Raw genomic sequence first — 26,198 nt, 5'->3', positions numbered from 1 at the left:
ATTTTTAACACTTCGTTCTATTTATGTGGGAATTAATCCAACCTGTGAGCTTAAAAAACCCCAGAACACAGGCTTTTACAATTTTACTAGCTGCAATTTCCCTTATGCCTTTTTTAGATTTCTGAGACAGAAAATCTTACAGTATTTAAATGAAAGGATCAATATATTTGTACTCTGAGCTGCAAAGGCTGGAGAAAATTGCTGGTAATTCTTGTGAGTTTTGTTATCATCATCTTTGAACCCTGGAACTGTATATATCTTTGTGTACAGTTGGCCTTTCTCAAACATCAATATTACAACTTCTAGATTTTCTCACTATGATTTTTTTTCTCATTCCTTGTTTTGGTCTGCTAATTTCTATGCTGATATTTTTATTAGAATGTCTTGGTTATGGCAAGGTGATTGCCAGCTCTGTTGCAATTGGTTCACTCATTTAGGTTTGTTGTTTGGTTTTCATCTCCATGGAAGCTAAATAAATCTTCCTTTGGTTTTGCATTCCTGAAAAGAAATAAATTAGTTTTAAATGCAGTCAGATTTAGTTGTCTTAATTTTATGTTGAAATGAGTAGACCTTTTATGAGCAGTTTATGGTATATCCCGTTTGTCAAATAGAAGCTAAATGGGAAGCTAGCTTAAACAGAAAACCAGATAGCATTAATCTTTGCTATCCTGGAAAAGCTGTCAACTAAAATTATGAATCTTTTTCCTTGTGGGGGGCTGGCCACCTGCATTTTCAGAAATCAGTCAGAGCTGATCATTGAAAGGGAGCTGTGTTTTATCACTTGGACTTACATTCATGAAGACAACTGATTTTTTTCCCTGCAACTGGTCAGATTTGTCTTCCAAATATGCCATGCACCCTTTTTAACAGATATATTCCTCTCTTGGTGAAGAAAGCAGTAAACAAATGAGTAGCTTAGCCAAGTTGTGAAGCATCTCAGGATGGAGAACCAGAATATATTTGTCTAAGCAGACCCGAGTCCCAGCTTGTGCTGCCGATCTGAATTAGCCAGCAAAGAGTCCGAGCACTGCTCTGGGGTCCATCACCTGAGAAACTACTCTGATCCTAGGCAGTAAATGTGCTTGGCTCCTGAGCCTTGGCCAGAAGGCACATACACAGCCAGTGGGACTCTGGGAATGCCATGCCTTTCTGAGCCTGTCTTCACCTGCTAGGTGGGCATAGGTTTGGCTCTTGTTTCCAAGGCAGATTGTATGCACGAATCAGACTGTCTCCAAGCTGTTCTACTGAATATGAGAGAGAATTGCTATTCCATGAAGAGGGCAGAAGAGTCTTCCCTTGCTTTTCAGCAGACTGAGGGACCAGAACCCCTGGGTTGTGCCCTCACGTGATGCAGACTGGTTCCCAGGGCCAGGGTGAGGGATAATTTGGCTGTTGGCCATAGATGTACCTGTGAATATAGTGCCCAGGAACCTTAAGGGAAACTTCAGGTAGCATGCCCTGTCTGCCTTAAGTAGCCTAGACAAAGAGGAATCAGTTTAAACACATGGAATTGCTTGAAGACCAGTACTTGGTCATCCATATGTTTTCATGCAGTATTTTAACTTTTTTGTAAAACCACAGAAGGCTCCTGTACTGCTGCATCTCAACACAGGTGTTGAGCCTATTTCTGCCAGACAGATTATTACAGCACATCTTTCTGTTTTCTAGACAGGCATGCATTGAGTCCCTTTGCCTCTTCTCCCCATTTCTGAACAACTGTGGAAAGAAGTTTTTATAGATCTTTTCCAACACAGTGGTGCCTCCTACCTAGAGTCCTCTCCACACCCCCTTCCTCTGCAGCCCCTCTCCCTGTTAATTAATAGAGGAGAAGGTTGAAATCTGACTTCAGATGTGGGCTGATGGGGTAAGATAAAGCATAACTTATGTGGATGGGGGAGCAGAACTGAACTGATGTGGACTAAAATAAAATTAGGAATTCACAGTTGCAATGCTACTGCAGACATCTGAGCTAGCTGTGAACCTGCAGGTTTGTCATCACCTCAGTAATATTTTTTTGCCCCGTGTACACTATCCTGACTTACTGGAGGTAGCTGTAAAGCTGTGGAGCTTGATTGCAGGAGTCCAGTGGCTGCAGTGTGAAGCATGGATTGATTTATTGTGCTAGCACATGTCACACTCTGTCGGCTGTGGTGACAGGATTCTCTGACTGCTGAGATAATGTACATCTGCCAATAATTGCTTTACTGTGGGAGTGTTATTTAGTTGCAAAACTAAGCATGAAAAAATGAGGAAATATTAATCCCATAGTATATATATATGATAGACTTTAATTACACTATTAGATTTTGTGTTTTGCACAGAATACCTGGCTGGTACTTGTAATCTTACCATATTAATCAGAGGGTTTTCCCTTATATTGAATGAGAATACATCAAACATTTAATGCCTAAGGCAGTTGATGTTCATTCAGGGGATATTATTTCTGCTGGTAATAGCTAGAATCTTTTTTTATCTTCATATTTAATGTATGTCTCTAGGCTTTCTTCACTGCACATCTGCCAGATCCTGCACTGAATGCAGAATGATTAATTTCCTCATAGGCCTTTCCGTGCTGTTTCTCACTGTGGTATCTGAGTGCTCTGCAAATACAGTATTAATGAATTTCTCTTTACAACACCCCTGTTACGGGAGGTTTCTTGCTGTTTCTGTCTCTTGGGGACAGGCAGTGATTATGGCAACACAGGCACCAGAAGCCAGATCCGAGCATTTGTTTTCTAGAGCCACAATTAAAATTTAAAAAGTATATTAGTAATTAAAAAAATAACCACATGTAAGTTCTCCCAGCTCACATTGTTAAAATTATTCCTAAACAGACTATAAACTATGATATTTTTATAGGAGATGTGTATATACATACTATGCATATCTGTATGTGACTCTCTTGTGAAAGGTAGGTCTGCCTTTAGACAAAATTTGGCTCATTGTGTAAACAAACATGTTCTTCTTTATCCTCTTTATACTGTGACAGTAGCTTATTAATGCTTGTTTTCATGGTTATTGTTTTAGCCTTTCCTCAGCTGTGGCTCAGTCTACTAGAATGAAATGTTTCTTGTAACCCTCCCCCTCCTTGCACATAATTATGTACCAGTCTTTGTTCATCAGTAACATTTGAATAGCACTGTCTCCAATTAGCAGGTTGTTGTTTTATTTCTCACATGTACAGAATCTAAATCCCTTACTAATTGCTGTCTTATTTTAGCTGATAATGTTCATGCTTTTTAAGACATACCAATGGATTTTCCTTCTTCAATTTGCATTGCTTCCTTCCTTTTCTATTTCTATTTCTTTTCTTCCCCAGTACTCCTTTTTCATGAAGCATTTTTCATGTATTTGCAAGGAGTATTTTGTCTTTTGTCAATGGTGGCTGAGCCAGACAAGAAAAGAAGAATCTGTCCACGTCACAGTGTGATTTAAGGAAAAAATATCCTCTAAGTCAACTGATCACTTTTGTGTATTAGCAAGGAAACCAGAGAATAATAGGAAGTCATTGTCACAGGGCAGGATCCAGTCACTAACTAGATCACACGTGCAGCTGTTGTTCACTTAGCAGCTCATGCACATTTGCCCAGGATTACAGTCTTCCCTAATCAGATACAACCAAAACAGAGAAACTAAAAAGTTATATTGTTGCAGAGTAACAAATAAATAAGTAGATAGTGAAGCTATAGAAATTTTTTAAGCATTGCATTGTGCTCTTTAGATTACAAACACAAACAGATACCATTCCATGACAAATTAAATCAGGTTATATCTGGGCAGCTGCACCATCCCAGCTTCCTCTTTGCTCTCCCCACCATATGTTGTCCCTGCCTTCTTCCTTGCACCAGTGATCATGTGGTGAGACAGTTCAGGGGGCTGATTTGGCTACAGACTGCTTTTTTCTTTGGCTAGCTTAATTGTCATTTGAGTTAGAATTCTGCATTTCAGCATGTGGTCTCACAGGCTGGGGACAACAAAGAGAAAGGAAATGTAGCTGGGGTGGACAAGGGAGGAAGGACCACTGGAACCTGGTTGCAGTAGGTTCAATCTGCCATGGCACCACAAAGCTCAAGTTAAGTAGTAGTAGTAAGTAGTCATGTAGTGTTAAGGGACTTTCAGAAGTTTGAGGGTTTCCTGCACTTTCCTGTATAATCTTAACATAACTGTAGCACACTGAACAGCAATAGTAAATATGGTGTATATAAATGATGGAATGTGTTTAATTCCATATTCTACTTCTGTTGGCACACTTAAGGTGCTGCACAGTTTTAGAGCTGGATGCTTATGGGGCACGAGTTTTTACCCTTGGCCACAATCATGTTCTCTTTCCCTGTCTTCTTGTCGGGGAAGGGAAGACATAAATTTTAACATACCATAGAAGAACTGAAAGACATTTGTTATGTCGTGGAAAAGATGGAGATCATCTGGGAATATCAGAGCAATTTCTTCTTATGAAATAAGCTGTGAATTTGGCAAATGTTTTTTTTTGAACTAGAGCCTTTGTATACTGCAAGCCCTAGGAATATTAAATTGACCATTTTGGAGAAACTGAGTTTTTTCTGGAAAAGATAAAGCTATAAGACTAAGAGGGAACATTTCATGATAAGTTTCTTTGGGCCTAAAACTGTTTGGGCTTTGGGCAACTGAAGTTTTGTGACAGTCATTGCTAGGGTAAGCTATTATGACATGGATTTATATAAAGCTCAGAATACTCAGTTTCAGTATTATTTTAAAAAATGTTGAAAATATGGGGGCAGTGGTCTGTAAAGAGATTAGACAAGAGCTGTCACTGACAATTTTAAGAATAAAGCGGACAAGCCTCTGTGAGAAATGGCCTCAAACCTCCGGTGCATGGGAAAGGTCTAGATTGATTTCAAAGCTGGGTTTAATAGTTCTGTAAGGAACTATTTGGAAGGAGAACATAAACTTATGTGCTTAAGGACATTCATTTCAAGATAAGAAGGATTTTTTTTTTTTCAGTAAGAGCCATCATTCACTGGAACAACCTTCCTCAGGGACATGGTAGAATCTCCATCACTGGAGGTTTCCAGGATGTGACTGGACAGGGTGCTGGATAATTTCATATAGGCTCCCTTTTTCTACAACAAACTGGGTCAGATGGCCTTCTGAGGGCCCTTTTAACCTGGGATTTTCTGATTCTAATTAAGACTTTGATTCCTCTTCATGTGAAAATAATGTTGGGAATCAATGTAAATACTCTGCAAAGACTAAAAAAAAAAATATACTCTGTTCATATAATGGGAAGCTGGAATCCTGAAGGTGGATCTTGAAGAGATTTCTGCCTGTCCAGATGGCCAGTTTTTGCACAATGTACCATAAGAATAATATTGTCTGATGCATGTTCCATTGGAGTGTAAGGAGTGCTCTTGGCAGCTGATGCTCAGTGGATGATTTTACATAAGGCATTGAATGGATCTGTTGCTCCACTGATTTCTTCATGCATTTCCTAGGCTGGATTCTCCAAGAGTGTGTGTGAGGGAAAGATGCTAAGGGGGGGGAGGTTCCTGCATCAATACCAAAAATAGACTATTTTTGCCCTATGATTTTTATGAAGAGGTAAGCAAGGTTTTTTGAGGGGGGAGTCTTCCTGAAGGAAGCAAGTAATTTGGATCTGAGTTTCATAGTGTTAAATAAAGGTGTATGTGAACAGAGGGTGAGAAATCTCTTCCTTTCAAATCATAAATATTGGCATTTTTCCAAAACTCAAAGTGACACTTGAAAATATGAGAGTGTACAAAAGGCAGCTAATGAAAATTCCTCCAGCAACACCTTTGACATCGGATTTTAAAATTAATTTTTATATTTTGATTTATTATGAATCAGACCTTGTTCAATTTTTATTATTAATTTAGACAACTTGGGTACTTCAGAAGAGTAGGTACATGCTTTGATTTAGCTTTTATTAGTTGCTGCTGGAGAATGTTTCCTGATGTTTTCTCAAAAACTTTAAGCCTGTAACAAGCAATCTTAAAGCCAGTTCCAAGATGGAAGATCTCATTAAGTTCTTTGCCTCTTAGAATGCATAGTAACTTTGACAGAGTTCTGTGTAGTGAGAATGACCAAGCTGAATTGCCAAAGCTAGCTGTATCCCATCTTAAAGGAAAGAAACGGGTGCTAGTTTTGCATCAGAGATTCAAGCATTCATACCCAACATCTAGGCAACACTAACATGCAGAAACTAGGTTTGTTTTTCGAGAAACATCTTTCTGTTCAGGCACCTTAACTGTCTTACCTCAGTTGCACAGTGTGCACGCATCCAAAACATCCTGATCACAAGGGAATGTTCACCACTGGTTTTAGGCCTAAATCCCATGTGAACTCATATGCAACATTTCTTATTTGTTCCAACTGGGGAGCTGGGTCCTGCAATGTCAAGTAAGCCACATCCAACCTTATAAAACATGACTGAAAAGAGCAGGAAGTATTTTTGTTACATGCGTGTCAGCAACCAAATGTCTTCAACACAGAACATCTGCCTGAATTGCAGAAGATAATTTTGAAAGTCTTGCTCTCTAAACTGCCATTTTTACCTTACAGCTGTCTGCCTTACCAGGCAACTGACAGAAAGCAACAACTTAAGCTAGTATTGAACATCTTAAACTTCTTAAAACTTAAAACCACAAAGGCTTAGCAATAGCAGAAGGTATTTTGTATTGGTGCTCTGTTGGTCCTTCCTATCTGATTTCTAATAGGTTGCAGAAAATCTTTTAATCTGTGTTTGCATTTAAAGGTGGCTGCAGTAGTCACACATTCATTTGGGGTGGAAGAAACCTGGCTTCCAATCCCTACTCTGCTTCTGCTCCTTCTATTGCCTCCAGATATATTTTGATAAGATATTTTGAAAGAAGTGTCTTACTCTTAATAGTAATAGAATTGTTTTAACGTTCTGATTGTAGGACAGAATTTTAAAACTTCATTGAAGAATCCATCCTTCTGTGCAATTCCAAATGGAGAACTGGGGTAAACAACATACCTTCCATCAGCACTGCCTGCTGCCTAGTTTGGATGTCTTTTAGCTCAAGAAATACAATAAACTGGTGATAAGGCGGTTTTTATTATAGGTTTTACAGGAACCTAGATGCCTAATCTATGAATGAAATTTCCCCTGGATACACAAATATCCTCATTTTAGGCACCATAATAGTTCACAGTGTGAACAGCTTATTTTCTCTTGTGAGCCTGAAGCTCACTAACTCTAAAAAGATTTAGGCATAGCCTGACTTATAGAATTCGCTATCAGGAGAGAGTTAGCAGTATGAGGCTTTCACATCCACAGCCAATGGAAGGAGAAAAAAAACCAAAACAACCTCCACAATAATTTGATTTCTGAAGGCAGCCAGGGCCTTGGGTTGCTCTGGCTTGTTTTGCAAAGAGGAAGGAGAAAAAAGGTTCACTTAAGCCAAAAATTCTGTGTCCTTTAGAGCCAGATATGTAAATATTCTGATTCTAAGCTCTACAGCCTCTGTGTCTGCAGTCTTAGAAATGGGTAGCTTTGCTGAGAGAAATGGCTGTGTACCAAAGACAGTCCCCTCTCATTGGTAACATGTACTTTTGCATTCTAAAGTACCAGTCATGCTTTCCAGTATCTGTAGTCAGCGTTTCAAAGATGCATAGGTAAATAATAATGCATTCATTAGGTAAATAATAATGCATTCATTTAATTAATTTTCTTAATTAATCAAGGACAGATGTACTGTGAGGTGTATTTGTTAGGGACAGATGTATTATGAAGCACATTTAAGATGTTAGGTGTTTAGTAGAAACAGTATCATAATTCTGCTTTGAAATTTGTAATTGAAAAGGTTCTTTCATGGTAGATTGGTCAGTATTTTAGTACATGATTTCAGTTTGCAAATGTTGCACTCAAGTCTGGTACTGTGTGTGTGTATTCATGGATTTGGCAGCAGTGGGCACTTTTGTATTTAACAAGCTCCAGCACAACTATGAGCATTTGTAATCCAGCCCTCTTGTGAACAGCCAAAGTGCTCTTGTCAGGTAGGACCTAGTCAGGTCCAACATAGCAGCTTGTGCCACAGGGATTATTTTCAAATCTTATTCAGTTCTTTACATGCTGGAATGGATTCTTCCCGTATGGCACTAGCTGCTTTGAGATGCTGACACTCTTTGGTTCAGAGAAACCAATAACGGATGGCATTAGCAGAAATTAGTTGTGACATTTTTAAAACATATGGAGAGTGTGCAAGTTCCTACCTACAGCTACTGAAAGAGCTGGTAAGAACTGCCAGAGCCATCTGAGCTCAGAAATCATTCGTTAGGTAGCTGTGCTCCCTTTGTGGAACTTTTGGCATCTCATGCTTTCTCTTGTATGCAAAAGTACTAACGTTAATCTCATCCTGAAAAGACATAAAGGCTAATGGTCCTAAAGGGGTCCAAGGAAAACAATTAAATTTCACTCAGTTTTGGTTTGTGTACTCATGTGATTTTCACATACTTAATATTCACTGGAAGTCTGACTGTTTCCTTAGAACTGTGCCTTGTTCAGTCAAAGCAGTGCTGCTGGTACGATTTGGTATATTTTTAATGGCTACTGTTATGCAAGCAGGCTCCAGCCTTCTCAGCGGGCTAAGTGTTTTGTCTCTCACCTTGTTCAAGTTTTGGATGTCATCTAGACTGAAGTGTAACTTCAAACTTGGGCAGCTCTGAGAAGAACATCACCTGCAGTGACATGACATGGACATGCCCTCCTCCATGTGAATGCATTTTGTGCTGTCTGCAAAAAAAATACATTTACATTCTTTTAGCTCCTTCACTGCTTAGCTCAATCAGTGTAACATTTCTGCTTCAGACCTGATAAAATACTGTGTGCTCAAAGTTATATAAGAAGAGTTAATAAATGCCCAAACCAAACTCTTTGACCAACACCATTTAGTTTTCATTTGATGAACATTTTGGAAAGGCTACTCAGCTTGGGTTATTGTGTACAGCACAACTGTCGCATAAAATAAACCCATGTGACCACATCTTGCTGGTTTATACAACATTAATTACCAAGCGTGATCTTTGTAACAAGGATTTGCCACTATGATGCTAAGACTGCTCTTCATGGTAATCTCCTGTAGCAGTTTCCAAATTAACCTTCAGCTTCTACAGCACTTTGGTGTGTTATGAATTTTTAAAGAGCCTAATGGTTGGAAAGCAAATTATGTTAAGATCCTTCTGAAGGTATTCAACTGGAAGCAAAGTTCTCAGAGTGATATCTCTGTGTTACTCTCCATCTTTTCCATCTCTTTCTGCGTGTCCTTACAGAGCAATTGTCTCTAATGTTTATCCTTGAGAACAGATGATTTCAACCCCTTCTCCATCCTTTGGACAAAATATTAACTTTCTACACTGTGTAAGTACTAGTAATTATGTAGTACATAAATTGACAGTAATTTCAGTGACTCAAAGCAAAACAGATCCCTGCTCTGAAGTTTTTAATCTCAGTAGTCTTGTTAGCATTGAAGTGATGGACAAAAGTGCCAGCAGTTACAGGACTACATAATAACTATAATAAGCTTTAAAATCACTTCAAAATAACATTGTGATGATTACAATGAGAAGCTTTCAAAAATAACAGTTCTAAGCAAAGGACCACAGAGCAGCTGTTCTTAGCCATAAGACAAGGGATTGTAACCAAGTCCATGATTTTATATTAGGACTTGAAATGCTTGTGCTGCTTTCTGGTCTTGCTTTCCTAGAGATCCCAGTAGTCAACTGCAAGCAGTCCAGTTCCACAGCCTCTGTCCTGTACCCTGCTGCCATCCCAAATGGCTCTGGTCCACCTCTGTCTCTTATTGTTCTCAAGCTAGTTCTTTCTGTCCTGTGTGGTTTGGAGAAGAAAAAGAAGCCCTACAGACCTGGTTATCCACCAGTTCAAAATGTTACAGGGGAGTAATATACCTGTATTCCTGTCCTTCACAGGCAGTTGCTGATATTTACACTGGAGAAATGAGACAATATTTGTGGTCTAGTCCCTCTGCGGTGCTAAAATCCCCTGTGGTTTCAGTGTGCAGTTACTTTTATTGACTGTATATTGTGTGTGTCCTTTGCCCAGATAAGAAGATAGAATCTCTGGAGTTGTGGTTTCCTTTTGTTTTGCTTTCTACATTTCAAGTAGGCTGTTTGGAAGAAAGTCAATGCATGTTAAAAATCTGCTAACTGACAAGCTATTGATTTGTACCCCCTAGGTATTTCCTAAAATTAAGGCATTTTTTCTCCATACACCTTTTGTTTTTTCTGAGTCCACTGTCTGGATTTTTCTGATGTTGACATCGGGGCATGTCCATTTTTGACTTTAAAATGTCTCTATTTAAACAAATGAAGTATCTGGGCAACCAAGCCAGAATAATGAAGCCCTCAAAAATGCATCTGACAGACTAGTTAGAGCAATAGAAAATCAAGTGTTAGAATCTTCAGTCTGCTACAGCAGAGCTGCAGTGTCTATTGTACGTGCTTACATTGATAAAAGAAGAGGCTGTAGAAGTGTGTTGTTCTTTCAGGAACTTCAGATTCATGGTAAGAAAAAGCTCAGCTTCAGCTGAGCTGTTTGGACAGTTGTTGTTTTGACTAAGAAAACAAGAAGAAATTCCCAGAGTCCTAAATTGCAACAACCATCAGAAATCTATGGTTATTTTGGGGATGTATATCGTGAGTTAATACCTGTAGATGTCCTAGCACATGTAAATTAAGTAAAATTAGGACCAATCTGGATATCTTAAAGTCATAATTAGCCTTAGAACTCTCAAGAAAATGTGTTTTTTTCTTTTCCACAAATTTATTTATAAAGGCTTGAAGAATATGCCACACTGCTTATGTAGTTATAAAATAAAATATGTACCTCAAGTAACTGGAGCAAGAGGGACTGAATGAATTATATGATAAATGAAACAATAAAAATTAAAAAAAAAAAGAGGGAACTGGATGAATTATATGATAAATGAAACAATGAAAGAATAGGCAAGGGCAAGAGGGAAATTATGAACTGAGTATGAAGTGGAAGAGAGCAAAGGAGATGGAGGATGAATGATGTTGGGGGAAAGTAGTGGGGAAAATGAAATAAGAGGGAGGAATGAATCAGATAAAACTGAAGGTCAGAAACTGGAAACTGAGTAATTAATTTAGGAAAAGATCAGAACAGAATGTTGTCAAAAGTTGAAGCACGTTATTGGTGGACTTGTGACGCATGGAGAGAAAAAGAATTGCCATTGAGGTAGGAATGACCTGAAAAAAAATGTAGAACAGTCAAAGGCTGACTCGGCAAGATAACAAGATAGGATCAAAGGAAAGAGGTGGGGAAAATTGCTTAGAGACAAGGGCGAAGTAGTGAAAGGAAATATCTGTGCCACTGGCACACCCAGGTTACTTCTGGCTGTGCCTCTGCTTTTCTTGTCACAGCCAGGTCAGCTGGTGCTCTTGGCTTTTGGTTGCCTGCCCGCAGATAATACTCTAGGGCTGCTCAGAGAATAATCTAATGAAAGTTCAGAGAAAAACATAGATTCTGTTATGAATTCTGTTAGGTATTGTAAAAATTAAATGCAGTAGCCACTCAAGGGGGGAAACTCTGTCTTCACCTCTTCACCTGCCCTGCAGTATCTCACCTTCCAGAACTGAGGTTTATTTCTCCTTCAGGAGAAGGAAACTCAGAGAACCCAAAGCAGAGCTCCAGATGTCTGAGAAGCACATTTTGAGAATGATACACAAGTGTTGTTACTGCTAGTCAGCATATTTAGAAGTGACTGTTGCCAATACTGATGATTTTAGAATATATAAATATCAGAATGAAATCATGTTGCTAAGTTAAAAAGAGAGATAGGGATAAATAGTCACTGCATTTCTCTTGGTAGAGATTTAGTCTTGTTCATTCATAAAAGGTTGTGACCCTAATTCCTCATGTGTTAGGATGAAAAAATGTCACTGAATTCTTGCATGTTTCATCCAAGAAGTATATAAATAAATATAGTGGTTCATAATGCTAATCCAAGCAAAGTCTTCAAAAGGAAGTGGGGTAAGCAGTGTGCAAGTTTACTAATCTCTCTATTATATTTAAAATAGCTTTCTTTTATAGTAAAAACATATACAATTATACTTAGACAAAGAAAGAAAGCCACAATCCAGCTTTAATAATGCTTTTACTGATTGTGTTATAGTCTCCCTTTAAGCAGTAATATACTTTGCCGCCCAAATCAACTAAGTAAGAAAATTACTTTTCCCAATCTCCAAAGCAATCTCTTTTATAGCTTTGTCTAGTAAATGAGCAGTCTACTCTCCAATAATGAAGGGCAAAAAAAAGATGTGGAATTTTTTTTAATATTCTAGAAAACTTTGTTGTACATGAGTTCTCTTACAGACTCTACTGAATCATCAGACTCTCAGAACAGATTTGTACCAAGAAAATGCTATTTAAAGGAATGCTGAGTTCTGCTAAGGGGAAAGAATTGAGCTGATCATCTATGCTCTCATTATTCAAAATTTTAGTCGAAATTTTCTATGACTTGATATGAAATACTTCAAATAGCTCAAAAATAAATAAAATTTGATTTAAAAGTACTGATAGTCAAGGCAGTAAAAAATTAGGATTTTCCTCAGGTTTGCTACATCAGGCAGCAACACTTTTTAAAAGAGGCAGAAATGTTTGCTACTTTTGATAAAATTACTAGAAGGAAAGGAAAAGCTGTTTGAGGCTTTTTAAATTACACTAAATTCTTGTGCATGGACTCAATTTAATTTTTTTTTAAAGACAGACTAAATTGGGAGACCTAAACTTTGGCCCAAACAGTAAGAGATTCTTTAGCAAATACAGTACAGATATCACTGACTTCAGAAGCCACATCTGGGTTGGAAAGTGTAGAGTTGAGGATCCTTTCCTGTCTTGTTCTATGTGGTGAGCTCTACTGTTGGCTGCTAACATTTTCTCCTGGATGGTAGCATGTGCCTCTCAAGGACATGCTAATGCCCTGAATTTCCATCACTGGAAGGACCAGAGATCTGTAAGTTATATGAGCTTATTCCTTCTTTGCAGTCTAAAATTCTGTGTATAGGTTAATTAAACACATCCACACATAATTTATCAACTATGAGGGTGGGGAGGCATTGGAACAGGTTGTCCAGAGAAGTTGTAATGATGCTCAGTCACTGGAACTGTTCAATGCCAGTTTGGATGGAGCTTTGAGCAACCTGATCTTCCATCTGGTGGAAGGTGTCCCTGCCCATGGCAGGGGGGTTGGAATTAGATGACCTTTGAGTCCTTTTCTAGCTCAAGCCGTCATATGATTCTATTCATGGGGAAGGTCAAGTAGAGTGTTCTCATGCTGTGTCTGTTCTGCAGGTGAAGAGGGGAATCCCTATCTCTGTGCTATCACATTTGTGATGGACCATTGGCTATTTGCTGGTGAATCAGAGATTAGGTGTAGCTGGGTGGGAAAGTATTACAAAGAAATACTGTCAGGCCTCTCTTTTGTCTCTCCTGTGAGACGGGATGGGAAGCACTTTGGTTGTATTTCTGGGATTTTTCTGCTGAGTAAATCAAAAGGGCCCAGCAGGCAGCACAAAATGGATTCACATGGGGGAGGGCTGTAACCCCCATGCTGAACTCCAGCTACAGCTGGGTACTTAGCTGAGAAATCAGTGTTTTTATTAGTTGGGCTAGCAACAAAGGCTGACATTTGACATCTTCAAAGCCAGCATAAGGGTATGTTTAGATAAATGTTACTTTGGGAATTAACTAGCTTCTAAGATCTTGGATTCCCATCACCGAGATTCGGTGGTAAAGTGTCTTTTGCCCTCTGAAACATCTCATGCCAGAAGTAGAAGAGTCAGGAGTCGCCATCTCAGGTTTTTCAAGGTTGTTTATTGTCATGGGTTGGCACTGGCCAGATGTTAATGCACCCATGAATATATGTTTTTTCTCTAACAACTCCTGTGGGATGTGATCAGGAACAGAGCAGAGCAGGCTTAAATCTTGAAAACAAAAAAAACACCACCAAAACTTTATTAATTACATAAGAACAGGGACAGAAATACTCTTAAACACACACAGAGACAGAAATAAAAACTTCTTAGAACATTTCTTCTCCCAGTTTCTACCTCCCCACCCATCACTTTTCACAGACCAACCTTTGGGTTTTAGATCAAACAATCACCACTCAAAAAAAAAAACTAATCTTCAATTCAGCAAGGGAGAGAGGAGTCTCTCTGGCACCACAGACTGTTCTCCAGAACACACAGGTCTACTCCTTATGTGTTCCCATGTCACCCGTGGCACCGCCCAGAGAAGTCTGCCAGGGTGACTCTCTCTTTTTCCTATGTCCAGCGCTCTCACCGCTGTCTCATAGGCCAAAACTACATACAGGGCTTTTTAAGGATGCTGCATGCCGAGCTCTCCCCTTTTCACCCAGGGGCCGGGGTTCCAGGAGCAGGTCTGCCCTGAGGGCAGAGGGTGCCACCTCACCCTCCCCCTCTTTTCTCTGCTCGCTCCACTCTTCAAGTGCCAGTCACTGTAGCAAAAGCAAGGGCAGCTGCATCCACCCAAAAATGCAGTTTATGTTCAAAAGAGACTTAAGTTCAGTCCATGGCTGACATTATGCAAGAGAAGTCCAGCTCAGAAGGCTACTCCTCTCATTCTTCCATCGGGTTCCTTCCAATCATGCTTTATCATCTCAGTCTCAGGCCGCTTCCCTCTCTCCGAAACCACCAGTCATGAGAATCAATGTCTAAGAAAAGTTTCTTTCTGCTACACAAGGGTTAACAGTTTGTTCTCGGCAGGGTGCAGGCTGAGGCACTCCCAGGCTCCACAACCCCCACGTGGCTGGGCAACTTCTCCCGGAGTTTGGGGGTGGAGGGGGGTGAGCACACACAGAAGGCCCTTCCACAGTTTTCCACCCCTCCATCCTGGACGGGGCAGCTCAGTTCCAGTCCTGTCCCCTCTTCTTCCCCCCCCCCGGGGGCTCCGGCTTACCTGAGCCGACCACGTGTTTCCCCTCCCCCACCCAGCCTCGTGGCCAGGCGGGGGAAGGAGACCTGAGACCTCTCTCTGCTGAAACCGGGATCTGAAAAGAGGCCGAACCCCTTTGGGGTCCTGCTTTTAACTCTTTGTGTCCTCAGAGGCGTGTCCAAACCTCCGAGTGACCAATCTAGGTGCCAGCAGAAAAGCTGATTACTGATTGGACTGCCCACATCCCCCTGGAAAAAGATTCACCTCCCTTGCAACCACGACATTTATTCTTTCTTATCTCACAGTTCTCTCTGTGCTCCACCAAGGTTTCTGCTGTGGCAGAGAACTCGTGGCGACTCCCCTTTGGTTGGGCAGTCTCAATCCTTTTGTACAATTCCTCTGACCCAACCATGGTCCACAACGTATTCTCTATTTACAACTAATTACCAATACCTACCACCCACGCTGACCATGTCACCCTCACTCTAAACCAATCCCTTGTGACCCAGTGCTGCAGAAGATGGGGGGCAAGAACAAGAAGGAAGAGAACAGGTCCATGCCCTGATTCCTCCATCTTGGCTCTTCAGCCTCCATTCTAAGAAACCCCAAATTCTCCTTTTTCACCCTGTGATAAACTAACTACCACTCATTTCACACTCTTGAGACTTGTAATTCCTCCTGGACTTTGTGTCAAGGTTTCCAACCCCCCTGTGCAGACTCCAAACCCCCCTGTACAGGTTCCAAACCTCCTGCTCGGATCCCAGACCCCTCTGCCAGGGTCCCAGACCCTCCAGGGCGATCCCAAAGATGCCCTGGACTCCGACACTAAGATGTCAATGAACTTAAATCAGCAGTTGCAAGAAATTAATTCTGACCTTTCCTTTCTTCTCAAAAATCTGCCATGCTGCATTCAGTGAGCAAACTCTGCACATGAGGGTCCCTGGTGGTCTTTTCTGGATTTTTTGTGTCACTGTGGACCCCTGTGTAAGCACGTGGGGAGTGCCACCCCAACCAATGGCCAGCATTGCTTTCCTATCTACTTTGCACAAGACAAATGACTATGCAAGATAAAAGGTAAACAAATTCTGGAGCTTGCCACCTGGAATTACTGAGGGCTGATTTTGAGAGGAACAGAGGCTGAGACCATGTGGGTGTACCTTTAAATGGCAGCACTGGCAGTTCCTGCATCTTGTTGCACCCAGCCCCAGCCGCTCATTCCCACATTTGTGCTGCGCCTTCAGCTGTGTTGGAAAAAATTGTTTACTGCCATGTGGTGGGCTGGATTGGTGAATTGTTCTACATTTGAAACAACTTTCTTGCTTTTATTTGTGTTTAACCTGGTTTCATTTTTTGATCCAACTCATTCCCTGAAAAAGCTACTTCAGCACAGCTGAGGAGGTGGTGGAGGGACGGAAAAAGTTGTTGAAGACGAGATCTGTTCGTGCTACTATTTTGGGGGGTAATTGGTGTTGTTTGGGGGGGGGTGGGCCTTTTTTCCCTTTTTTAAACATGCCAGTTGTATTTCTCTAATACTTTGGTTTCAGCTGGAGAGCTGGGTTTTGTAATGCTTGTTTGTCATTACTCCTTTTTCTTCCTGCTCTTTCTTGTCCACATTCTCAGCTCTTGGCTTCCACAGCTGTGTGGATAGAGCAGTCTCTGGGGCTGTACTGCCTCACAGAAGTTATTTCAACCCACTGACTGAGTAAAAAAAAAGGCAAAAAACCAATGGTGAGCATAGAGGATATTTGCTCCCCTGAAAATCCAGGGCAGAGCCCAGCAGCGGGTTGCAATCTGCTGGGGCGGGAAGGGAGTCAGGCAAGAAGCTGGCACAGGGCCTGGAGAGGGGGCTGGGAAGTCAGATGGCAGCGATGGAGACCTCTCTTCTCAGGTCCTCAACTCCACAGGGAGATCCTTGACTGCAGCCTGTCTGCTTAGGAGAGCTCTCTTGTAGCAGCCTTTCTGCCAAGCTCCAGCCAGACAGGGACACGTGAGCTGGCTGGGGAGCTTGCCAGGGGAGATGAACAGCGGGAGCACGCTGGAGGCAGAGTGACTGCATGTTGTCCCTGAACCACCCACGCCACAGCCCCAAGCATGTGAGCCCATCCACTGCAATTCCAGTGGGTGCAGCAGGCACCTGTGTCTTTCCAGAGAGAGACCAGAGGGGCTTTGGACACAGATTCCTCTCCTGGGCATTGATTTCCTCAAAATTATCTTTGTGGCAGTGACCTCAGATGCTGTAAACCAAAATAGTAAACATTACAGTAAATTTTTGTTAAAAATATCTACATCAGAAACAGCCCAGTTTGCCTAAAGGCAATTTTGAAAAGCTACATGTGCACACAGCTTATGGCTGATTGTACATTGGGGAGTAGTGTTTCTCATGCAGGTAGTTTGAGTCTAAGAGTCAAAATGGCATGAATGTAAATATTATTGTGAAAGCTTTCTGGAGATTACTTGGACTTGTGCTAAAATGTAATTTCTTTGAGTAATTATGATTTCATTTTTTGCATGTGTGACAGTTGAATATAGAGATGCTAAAGAAAAGGCAGCAAGGTTTTGATTCCAGGCTGCTTATTTTTTAAATTACTGTGGCTTTAGACTGATGAATAGCACATAATCCCAGAGTGACAGGATTCAGTCCTGGTAGTTTTTAAAAATGACAGGGGGATGTGTGTAAGAAAGAGAAGCAGAGGGCAGTGTAAATAAAACAGCTGATTTAAAGTCAAAGTATTACCATCAGAGATTTCCCTAAAAGTCCTTGAGTGTTCTCTCTTTAAAATAGACCTGAATCATTAATCTTTCTGGGCCAGGCAGACTTTTAAATTGCATTTCAAATCCGATATTCCGTAAAGAGCACAGAAATAGTAAATAATCTAGTTTGTCTTTTAATCATTCAGAGACTTAGTAAAAATAACTTTGTTTTCAAGTTGTGCATTCTTCTGCTTTTGTACTTGTCCTCTTCTGAGTGGTGGCAGGTCACACTAATGGGGCTTCTGGAAGAAGTCCACATTTTTTGTTATTAGTTGATAAAAAAGCCTGAAAATTCACGGGGAGGTCATCCTTCACCTGTGTCACTTGTGTCTACCCCAAAGGAGACAGCTACTCCACCACTTGTGACCACTTGTATTAAAAACTCTGAATTTTTGTCTCAGTAGAATAAAACTTATGTTTATTCATGAGTGTACTTTGTGCCAAAGGTTATTATCAAAAGCATATAAATGAAATGAATGCACATATTGCAAAATATAGAGAAAGAGACATTTGTATCTATACAGACTTCCCAGATAACTCTGGCTCTCCTTTTGCTCCTAAATATCTTCCCCTTAGTCTTCTTTTTCTCTGGTTTTAAAAATACTGTAGTGAAAGTAAGAAAGTTGTGAAGACAGAAGACCAATTTTAGGCATAGTACAAGCAAATGCAGCTTCTGTTTCTTGGGCGTTGTGTTTGCTAACTCCAGAGTGAGTTTAGCCTCTAACTGGTACTGCTGAAAACTGTGGCAAGCAGAATTTGCATGTTTGCTTTCAAGGCAGCTGTGATAATAGCAGCCTAAATAATTGCTCTTTCTGGGTCTTCCTTATAAAAAATATTTACTGCATCCACCAGTGAGGGGATTTGGCATAATGATGTTTCCTCAGTACAAGGACAATATCCTAAGTTGCTCACAGATGTTGGATCCAAAGCATCAAGTGAAGACCTCCAAAGAGGGTGCACCTTCTCCAGACTGTTGCATAAACTTCATGTGGAGGCCAAGCTGCCTGTGGCAGCCCTGTGAGTTCTGACCTCCTGCAGTCTCCCAGAAAGAAGAATCTCCCGGTTTGTGTCGCTGTCTGGTGACCTTGCTTGAGCAGCAGTGAAATCCACAGCCGCAACACAGCCGCGCCAGGAATGTGCCTGACGCAGATTTTCATGACAGTGTGTATGTGATGACCTTGATCAAAGGTTCCTGCTTAGAGTTTGGTGCTTTGCCTCAAATACGTAAAAATGTCCTAGTTCTAGGTTCACAGAATCATGAAATGGCTTGGCTAGGAAGGGACCTTAGAGATCACCTAGTTCCAGGGCCCCTGTCATGGGCAGGGACACCTTCCAATAGACCAAGTTGCTTAGAGCCCCATCCGATCTGGCCTTGAACAGGGACAGCACATCCACAACTTCTCTGGACAACCTGTTCCAGTGCCTCACCACCCTCACAGTAAAGAGCTTCCTCCTAGTATCTAATTTAAATTTATTCTCTTTCAGTTTGAATTCATTCCCCTTCATCCTTCCCTCTCTCCAACACACCCTTGGAAAAAGTCTACCTCTATTCCTCTTGTAGGCAGGCTCCTTTCAGGCACTGGAAGGCCACAATTAGGTGACCATGAAATGTTCTTGCCAAGCTGAATAATCCCAATCCTCTTGAAGTTCCTATTCTTTAAGTCAAGCTTGTCCTGTAGTTTCAGACGTTAATGAAGTATCTGAGAGCAAGCAGCTCACCAAACAGGGTTGGAAGGCTAGAAATTGTAAATGACATTTGCTTGGGCCATCCCTCTTCTTTGGGATTACTTTGGGAATTGCTGTAATTTTTTTTTCCTTAATGGATGAAAAGTCAATCCTTCTTGCAATACTACTGATACCTTCTGTTTTCTTCCTCTGTCATGAGACGAAGCTAGAGGCTAAGTTGCAGTCTGGCACTTCCCAGGGGCTGTTGTTCACATGCAGAAGGTCCAGGCTCTCAGTGGCAGGGTCCCCTCCATGCATCCCGGACTGCATCAGTCATCTACATTAAAAAAATTCCCCACCTAGAAGAAAAAGTACTCAGATAAATGTCTGTGACTTACAACATGCTTTGATCCCTAAAGTGCCTCTTGTTTTGTGGTTTGTTTTTCTGCAGAAAATGTGTAATCTGTCCCAGCCCTTAGTATGCACAAATTTAAGGGACAGACAAATCCACTTGAGTTTTAAGTGACAGCCCTGGTTTTCTTTAAGGTTTTGCCCTGAATTTTAATCTCCAGTGAAACAAAATAGTTAGATTTATTTGGCATGTTTATTAGCAATCAAGCCTGCAAATGTGCCCTTCTGGTTGAACTCAGTAGACACACAGCTTTGTGTAATTGAGACTGCAGCATGACAGAGAGTTCTGTTATGGCTTCACATATTGATCAGTCCAATTTAATTTCCTCATGGGACCTGAACCACGCTAGGGATGGTGGATTGTGTTGAAGGCTTGATAAGCCTATTTTAACAAAGCATCTCAAGGGCTTCTGGAACAGAGGCAATTATCAATACTGATCCATGTTTCCTTTCATCAAAGGTAAGGGCTCATTAATAGGCTGCACAACAGCTGCTGTTTGCAACAAATGACTTTTTTTTAATTAACTTCGATACTGTTTCCTCACCTGTTCACTTACCAGTTGGCTGTTTCTGAAAGGAAAAGAAATTGGGTTCCAGGTTTTGATTTTGCTGGTATATGTGATAGCAATATGTTCTGCACTGCTATATTCACTATTTTGGTAATTGAAGCACAGATTATTTCTTAGAGTAATAGCTGCATCCCACTGCTTATGCCCATGTCTGAACAACCCACGGTAACAAATTCTGGTGTTTTACAACTTTTGAATTTTGTGTCAAGTTACTGATGATGTCTACTATTTTTAACGTTGGTATTACTGGTTAAATAGTCTCCTGTTATAGCTTTGGCAGTCAGCATTTTTGTTCATCATTGGATATTTCAAAGATGTTTTTAAATTGTGGTTATTTTTGACTCTCAGTTATGAGAAGGGAGCTCATTGTTGCTTCCTATTGTTTTATCTTTACTATTCAAAAATCCTAACATTTCATTTATAACCTGTTTGATGTAGGTGTGTTGTGGGTGTTAAATTCATACTGCTATTTAATGCTGCAAATTGGATGTATGGAAAGAAAACATCATCAAGGCAAACTTCTATGTTAAACCTGATTTTAAACATAGTTTTTGGATCATTAGCTAGAAGTTTAGTGCCTTCCAGAATGGTTATCCTTAGCTAAGAGCAGTTGCTTTTGTTTATTCACCAGGAAGCAATTTAAACCATTTAACAGCTGCTATAGTGTTTTCTGATTTCTTTTCCATTTCACACTCATTTTCTCAATAATTAGCACAGTTCTACTTGTTAATGCATGAATTGAAAGTAGCAGCACTATGTTCCAAGGAAATTGGAAAAACCTTTGTTTCTAAGCATAGATAAGTGTGGGTGAGTGAAATGTGCAAAAAATTTGAAAGGTAGGGGGTCAATTGCATGAAATACAATTGACCAATGAACCAGACTCTGTAATGTGCTCAAAATGTTATTTTGCATGTTTGGTGTGTCATGGTAAGTGGCACCTTACCTGTTTTTCTTGATGTCTGAACTTCAAGAAGAATTTTTTTCAAGGAAAGTTACTGTTTTCATAATAATAAAGAAATATTTAGCACTGGTGACTGTTGCCTAAAATTGCAAGTCAAACGTTTCTGAGGAGATCAAAAATAGGAAATTCAATGAAAAGAAATATGTTTTAGTTCTCTGTGTATCCTGGAATTCTTTTAAAGTTGTGACTCATATTCAACCATTACTGGAATTCATGGTACTGGAGGTCCCATGAATGTTTAATAGGAGAAGGCTGGTACAATCACTGTCCCCCAGGCTGCTGTTTACTGTCAGTTCTCTTCCCTGGTTAGTCATGACTGAAATGTGAAGATGAGTGGGTTACTGTAAAATGCCTTCAGCGATGAATAATTCAGATTAATCACCTAGTTTTGCAAACACTGGAGAACTGAAAGAACAGTAATGGTGTGAGAAATCCCCTAAACTTACCTAATATTAAATATATTCTGGATTTAGTTCCACACACATACAGATGGGGCCAATTCAGACATTCCTAGTGATGCGATGGAGCCAACAAGGAGCTCCTTTGATTTCAGTGGCATGTAGTCATTTATCAAACTGTGCTGTTCAAAGTGGTAGGTTGAATGTCACAGATTAGCAGGATTAAGAGAAGTTTCAACATACTTTATTTAGGCCGTTGCTTACTTCCTTAATTTTCCACCCATGTTCCTCTTGTCAAGGTCTGCTCCTTGACAGTGCCATGGCCACTGCAGCTACCTGCTCAAACCATTGCACTGAGCAGGAGGAGCAGAGCAGAGTCTGCTTTTTAGGCAGGGGTTTTAACTGCATTCGTATTTTAAAGGTCATTATTTCACTATGTAGCTGGTTTGTGCTACAGAATAGAAATGTAGAAATGAACTATTTTTAGGAACATACAGTGCTGGGGAAAAAATCAATTATTTGATTCTAAAGTGGAAGGAAATTAAGTAAACATTATAATGCATGGGAATGTTCCCTGTACCTGGGACATGCATTAGGTAAATTTTTCTTCATATAACTGGAAGATATGTTTATTGAAGTCTTAAATATTGGGACAGTAACAACGTTCAATCATTGCTTTTAAACCTTAATAATATGTTTCATTATGCCTCTCACTAATTTTGGAAACTGTGGCTGGTAAATGTGAAGTCATTTCTTCTTTCAATGATGCAAATTATCTCATATTAAGTAATGCCATTTATTATTTTATCCTTAAATCTCCAGGTGCTGAAGTGTTGTATATGAACATGTCAGCATATAATGAAGGTCGGCTTCAGTCGTCGTTCTGGATTGTTGATAAACAGCACGTGTACATTGGAAGTGCCAGCCTAGACTGGAGATCGCTGGGACAGGTAATTTAATGGAAAATTAATCCTGTACCCTTTGAGTGTATAATGAGAAAAAAAAGTAACATTTTGAGGACACGTGGATAGCTCTATCTTCTGACAGTTTACTGGCAAAAGTGCTAGTATCAAATATTCTACTGCCACAGTTTTGATAACTCTTCTGTGTTGGCAAGGATGTGCTACTATAAATTTTGCTTCTTTTCATTATAACAGGTATCTTCCACGGTTATGCTTAAATTTAAAATATTTGATAGTTTTTATTGATTTCTCTGATGGTCATTGTATGTTTCAGTTCACTTATTAAAAAAATGCAAGCAAACCCACTGGCAAACAAACCACTATGGAAACTCTATAGTAATATCATGGGTAGAATCTAGTCCCTCTGATCTGCCATTTAAAAAAGCAAGCCCCAAATTTGGAAAGACTTCCAAATGGATAGTAGGTATTATACTGGAGTACTCACTACCTTTGGGGAGGGTCAGATCAATGGGTACAGAGTGTCATATCACATAATGCTTTTGAAGGCTGCATATATTAGAGAGAATTCCACTTTTTTTTCCCCTCATAAACATGAGAGTTGAAGCAGCAACCAGTGCTAAGAACCCTGTAGGGTCTGTGACCATTTTGAGGAATTCATCAGTATCACAGCTTATTTGCCTTTTTGTAGCTATGTGTGCCCTTTTTATTTCTGCAACAGTCTCAGGATCATTAGTGGCTGTCATGTTCATTTTTGCTATATGCCACTAACTGTGTGAGGCTGCTCTCAGCCACACTTATGGAGTGAAACCTGTAGTTTGAGGTCTCAGTAACTACAATGTACAACAGAGAGGGAAAAGCAGCAATCCAAGGTAGTTATTAGTTGCTATAAATAAGCTTGCTTTTTAAATATGAGCAGAATTTCAGAAACACAGGAATAATTTTGAACTAAGTTCTAGTGAATTTGTAAAGAAGATGTGTCTTGGTTTGGCTGAACTTTTTAAGATTTGTTTTCAGCTAAGAGACTGGAAGTCTGACTAAAAACAAATTAGCCAATTTAGTAAAGAAAGTGAATAAATGCATTTTTGCTCTTCCTGTGATATTACTTTACTTAAAAGGTATGTTTACAAAGGAATCTGGAACAGAGGTAGAAAAACCAGTGTTGTTGGAGAAAGTCTTGGAAAAGGGGGTGTTGTGTTTTTAGTCAATGTAAGAACATACAGTTTGAGCTTTTGGACAGTTCAGAAAATGTTTTTACATTATCTGTGCCTCATGAGCTAAACTCTTCTGTCATAACAAAATAGCTCTTCATAGGATTTATTTAGCTTATAAATAGTTTGTCTTTGAAGTCTCTTCTATTTGGGGGTTTGAGTACCAGTGAAAATAATAAACATAGGGAAAATAACCACATTACCACACATGGTCATTATATTATTTATATATTGCTTATGTATTTATGATCTTCATCACAGATGATGCAATTCCATACAGGTTTGGCCTTTTCGTGCTGAAGTAAATCTTAAATCTTGTAACATAGCTGTGTTAAACTTTGGTGCCAGTTACTTGTAGGCCGGGGTTTCAAACGTGATTCCTGGATGTTAATTTTATCACTCCTTTGTGCATGCATTTGGGCTTGTTTTAATCTTATTGTCATATAACAGTATACTTTTATATGTAGATATAAGATGAACCTCCAAAGAATATCTGTACAATGCAAAAAAGAAATCTCTCTGCATTACGGTGAAAGAGAATCTGCTTTCAGTTAGTTGAGAAATGTATGCTGGGGTTTCTGCAGAGCCAAAGGAAATTAGATGCTTGGCTCCTGTTGACATTACATATGAGTTTTCACTTCCCTTACCCCAGAGCTGCAGGTTAATAAATCAGGGCAACTATCAAAGAGATCTGATATGAAGTCCTAAAATAATAATCTGTCTTGAACTTTTCTTTTCATGGAAGAAGCAAAATAAAGCACGGAACTCTGTAATTTTATTCTGAGTTCTTTCCTCAAGCAAAATGCTTTGTACATGTGTGGGACCTAATCTTAAAACCCACGGTGAGCTGAGCCCTCGCTGGGGAAATATATCTCCCACGGGTTCTCATTACCAGAGTCCCAGTATAGCTGCAAATCAGGGATCAGCTCCCTCTCCTTCTCCCTCTCCCTTTCTCTCTTCTCTTTTGTTCCCTTGCCTGATACTGAAAAAAAACCCAAACCCAAGTCTGTATAGCATCATTTGTCTATTAGGAGGCTAAATCTAAAGCTGAAACAATAAATTAACTTTTAACAGCTCCTTGGAAAACATCATCAAGACTTAAGTGCTTTGGGTTTTCAATATTTGTGGAGAATTCTTTGTGTTTATAAGCTGGATACTAGAAATCAATCTCATATGAAGCTTATTTAGTTTTGTTGCCATTTTCTTGACTTGCCAGCACTGACAAGAAGCAATGTGAGCATTTTCTCTAAAAGTAAATTTTCTGCATCAAGGAGAGATTTTCATGTGCTGCAGATATTACTTAAGAATAGCCTTTAAAGTTGCACATATCCTGTGCCTCTGCTGGCATAGTTTTAATCCTTACCAGAGTCTCAGCTTTGAAATTATAAGGAAGGCTAAGAGCACATTATTACTTTTCAAGCAAAACTGTGTTTAAGTTAAATAGAAAATTTGTCAAAACTGTAGTAATTCTGGCTGAAATCATCTATGCCAGCTATCTGATTCAGTCTGAAATCAAAACCCACATGGAAAGGCTAAGTAACTGTTTAGAGCTTCTGAAAACAGGATTTTACAAAATTGGATTTTTTTTGTTAATAGTGGAATATTTTGAATTTTTCTTTGTACAGGTCTAGATTTTGTGCATCTTTTTCTATTGTTATCAATATATCCAAATATTACCCAACGACATAACCCACTGAATATTGAGGATTATGAACAACCAGAGTTTTGCCACTTTCTTAGATATAGTGAGCTCTGTATGGTTTTACTGGTGAAATCATCTAGTTTCTTGCTGGTAAATTTATATATACTGATAAACAACTAAAAAATGAGTCACTCAAACATGCCTAAAATTGTGGACTTATTAATTTTTTTCTGTGGCTGACACTAGTAGCAACCAGGATGGCCATGGTGCTGTATTCTAGTTTCTAGTTCCTTGACCCAGTAGCTTGTTATTACTTAATAGAAGAAATTGGTTATATAACAATTGTTATAATCCATAAGCTAATGAAATGTATCATATATTTCTTTTGCTCCATGACTCCCTCCAGTAGTTCCAGCAAAGTTTGAAAATGCATTTATCTCCTTAATTCTGTTAAGGAGCATGAGGTTTGTAACACATAGGAACATTTCTGGAGCTTTTTATGTTAGCAACATTTTTGGAAAAGTTTTATTCACAGATGAATGATTGAATCCAGTGGGCAAACAACTGTAATGGATTAGCTGAACCACTTCAGAGAAATGCATATGTGTGCAACAAATAATCAGCTCTGGGAAAATATTATTACTAAAAATTCCTGAAACAAGTAAAGTTAAGCAAGTTATCTTCACTTGTGAAGTGAAATCAGGCTAATATTAGCTA

General features: G+C 39.7%; 1 protein-coding gene across 6 annotated transcripts in view; it reads left to right on the top strand.

The window, feature by feature from the left end:
- The window catches only part of PLD5 (phospholipase D family member 5), a 186,065-nt gene that overhangs the window by 123,043 nt on the left and 36,824 nt on the right, over positions 1–26,198 (top strand). For all 6 annotated transcript variants that reach the window (XM_063390930.1, XM_063390929.1, XM_063390928.1 and 3 more), the window contains one exon: positions 22,531–22,658. In XM_063390930.1, the coding sequence (XP_063247000.1) occupies positions 22,531–22,658 (128 nt within the window). The remainder of the gene's footprint in view (positions 1–22,530; positions 22,659–26,198) is intronic.

Source organism: Prinia subflava, chromosome 2, assembly GCF_021018805.1.
Source record: "Prinia subflava isolate CZ2003 ecotype Zambia chromosome 2, Cam_Psub_1.2, whole genome shotgun sequence".
NCBI lineage: Eukaryota > Metazoa > Chordata > Aves > Passeriformes > Cisticolidae > Prinia > Prinia subflava.
This window is presented reverse-complemented; position numbering and strand designations above follow the sequence as displayed.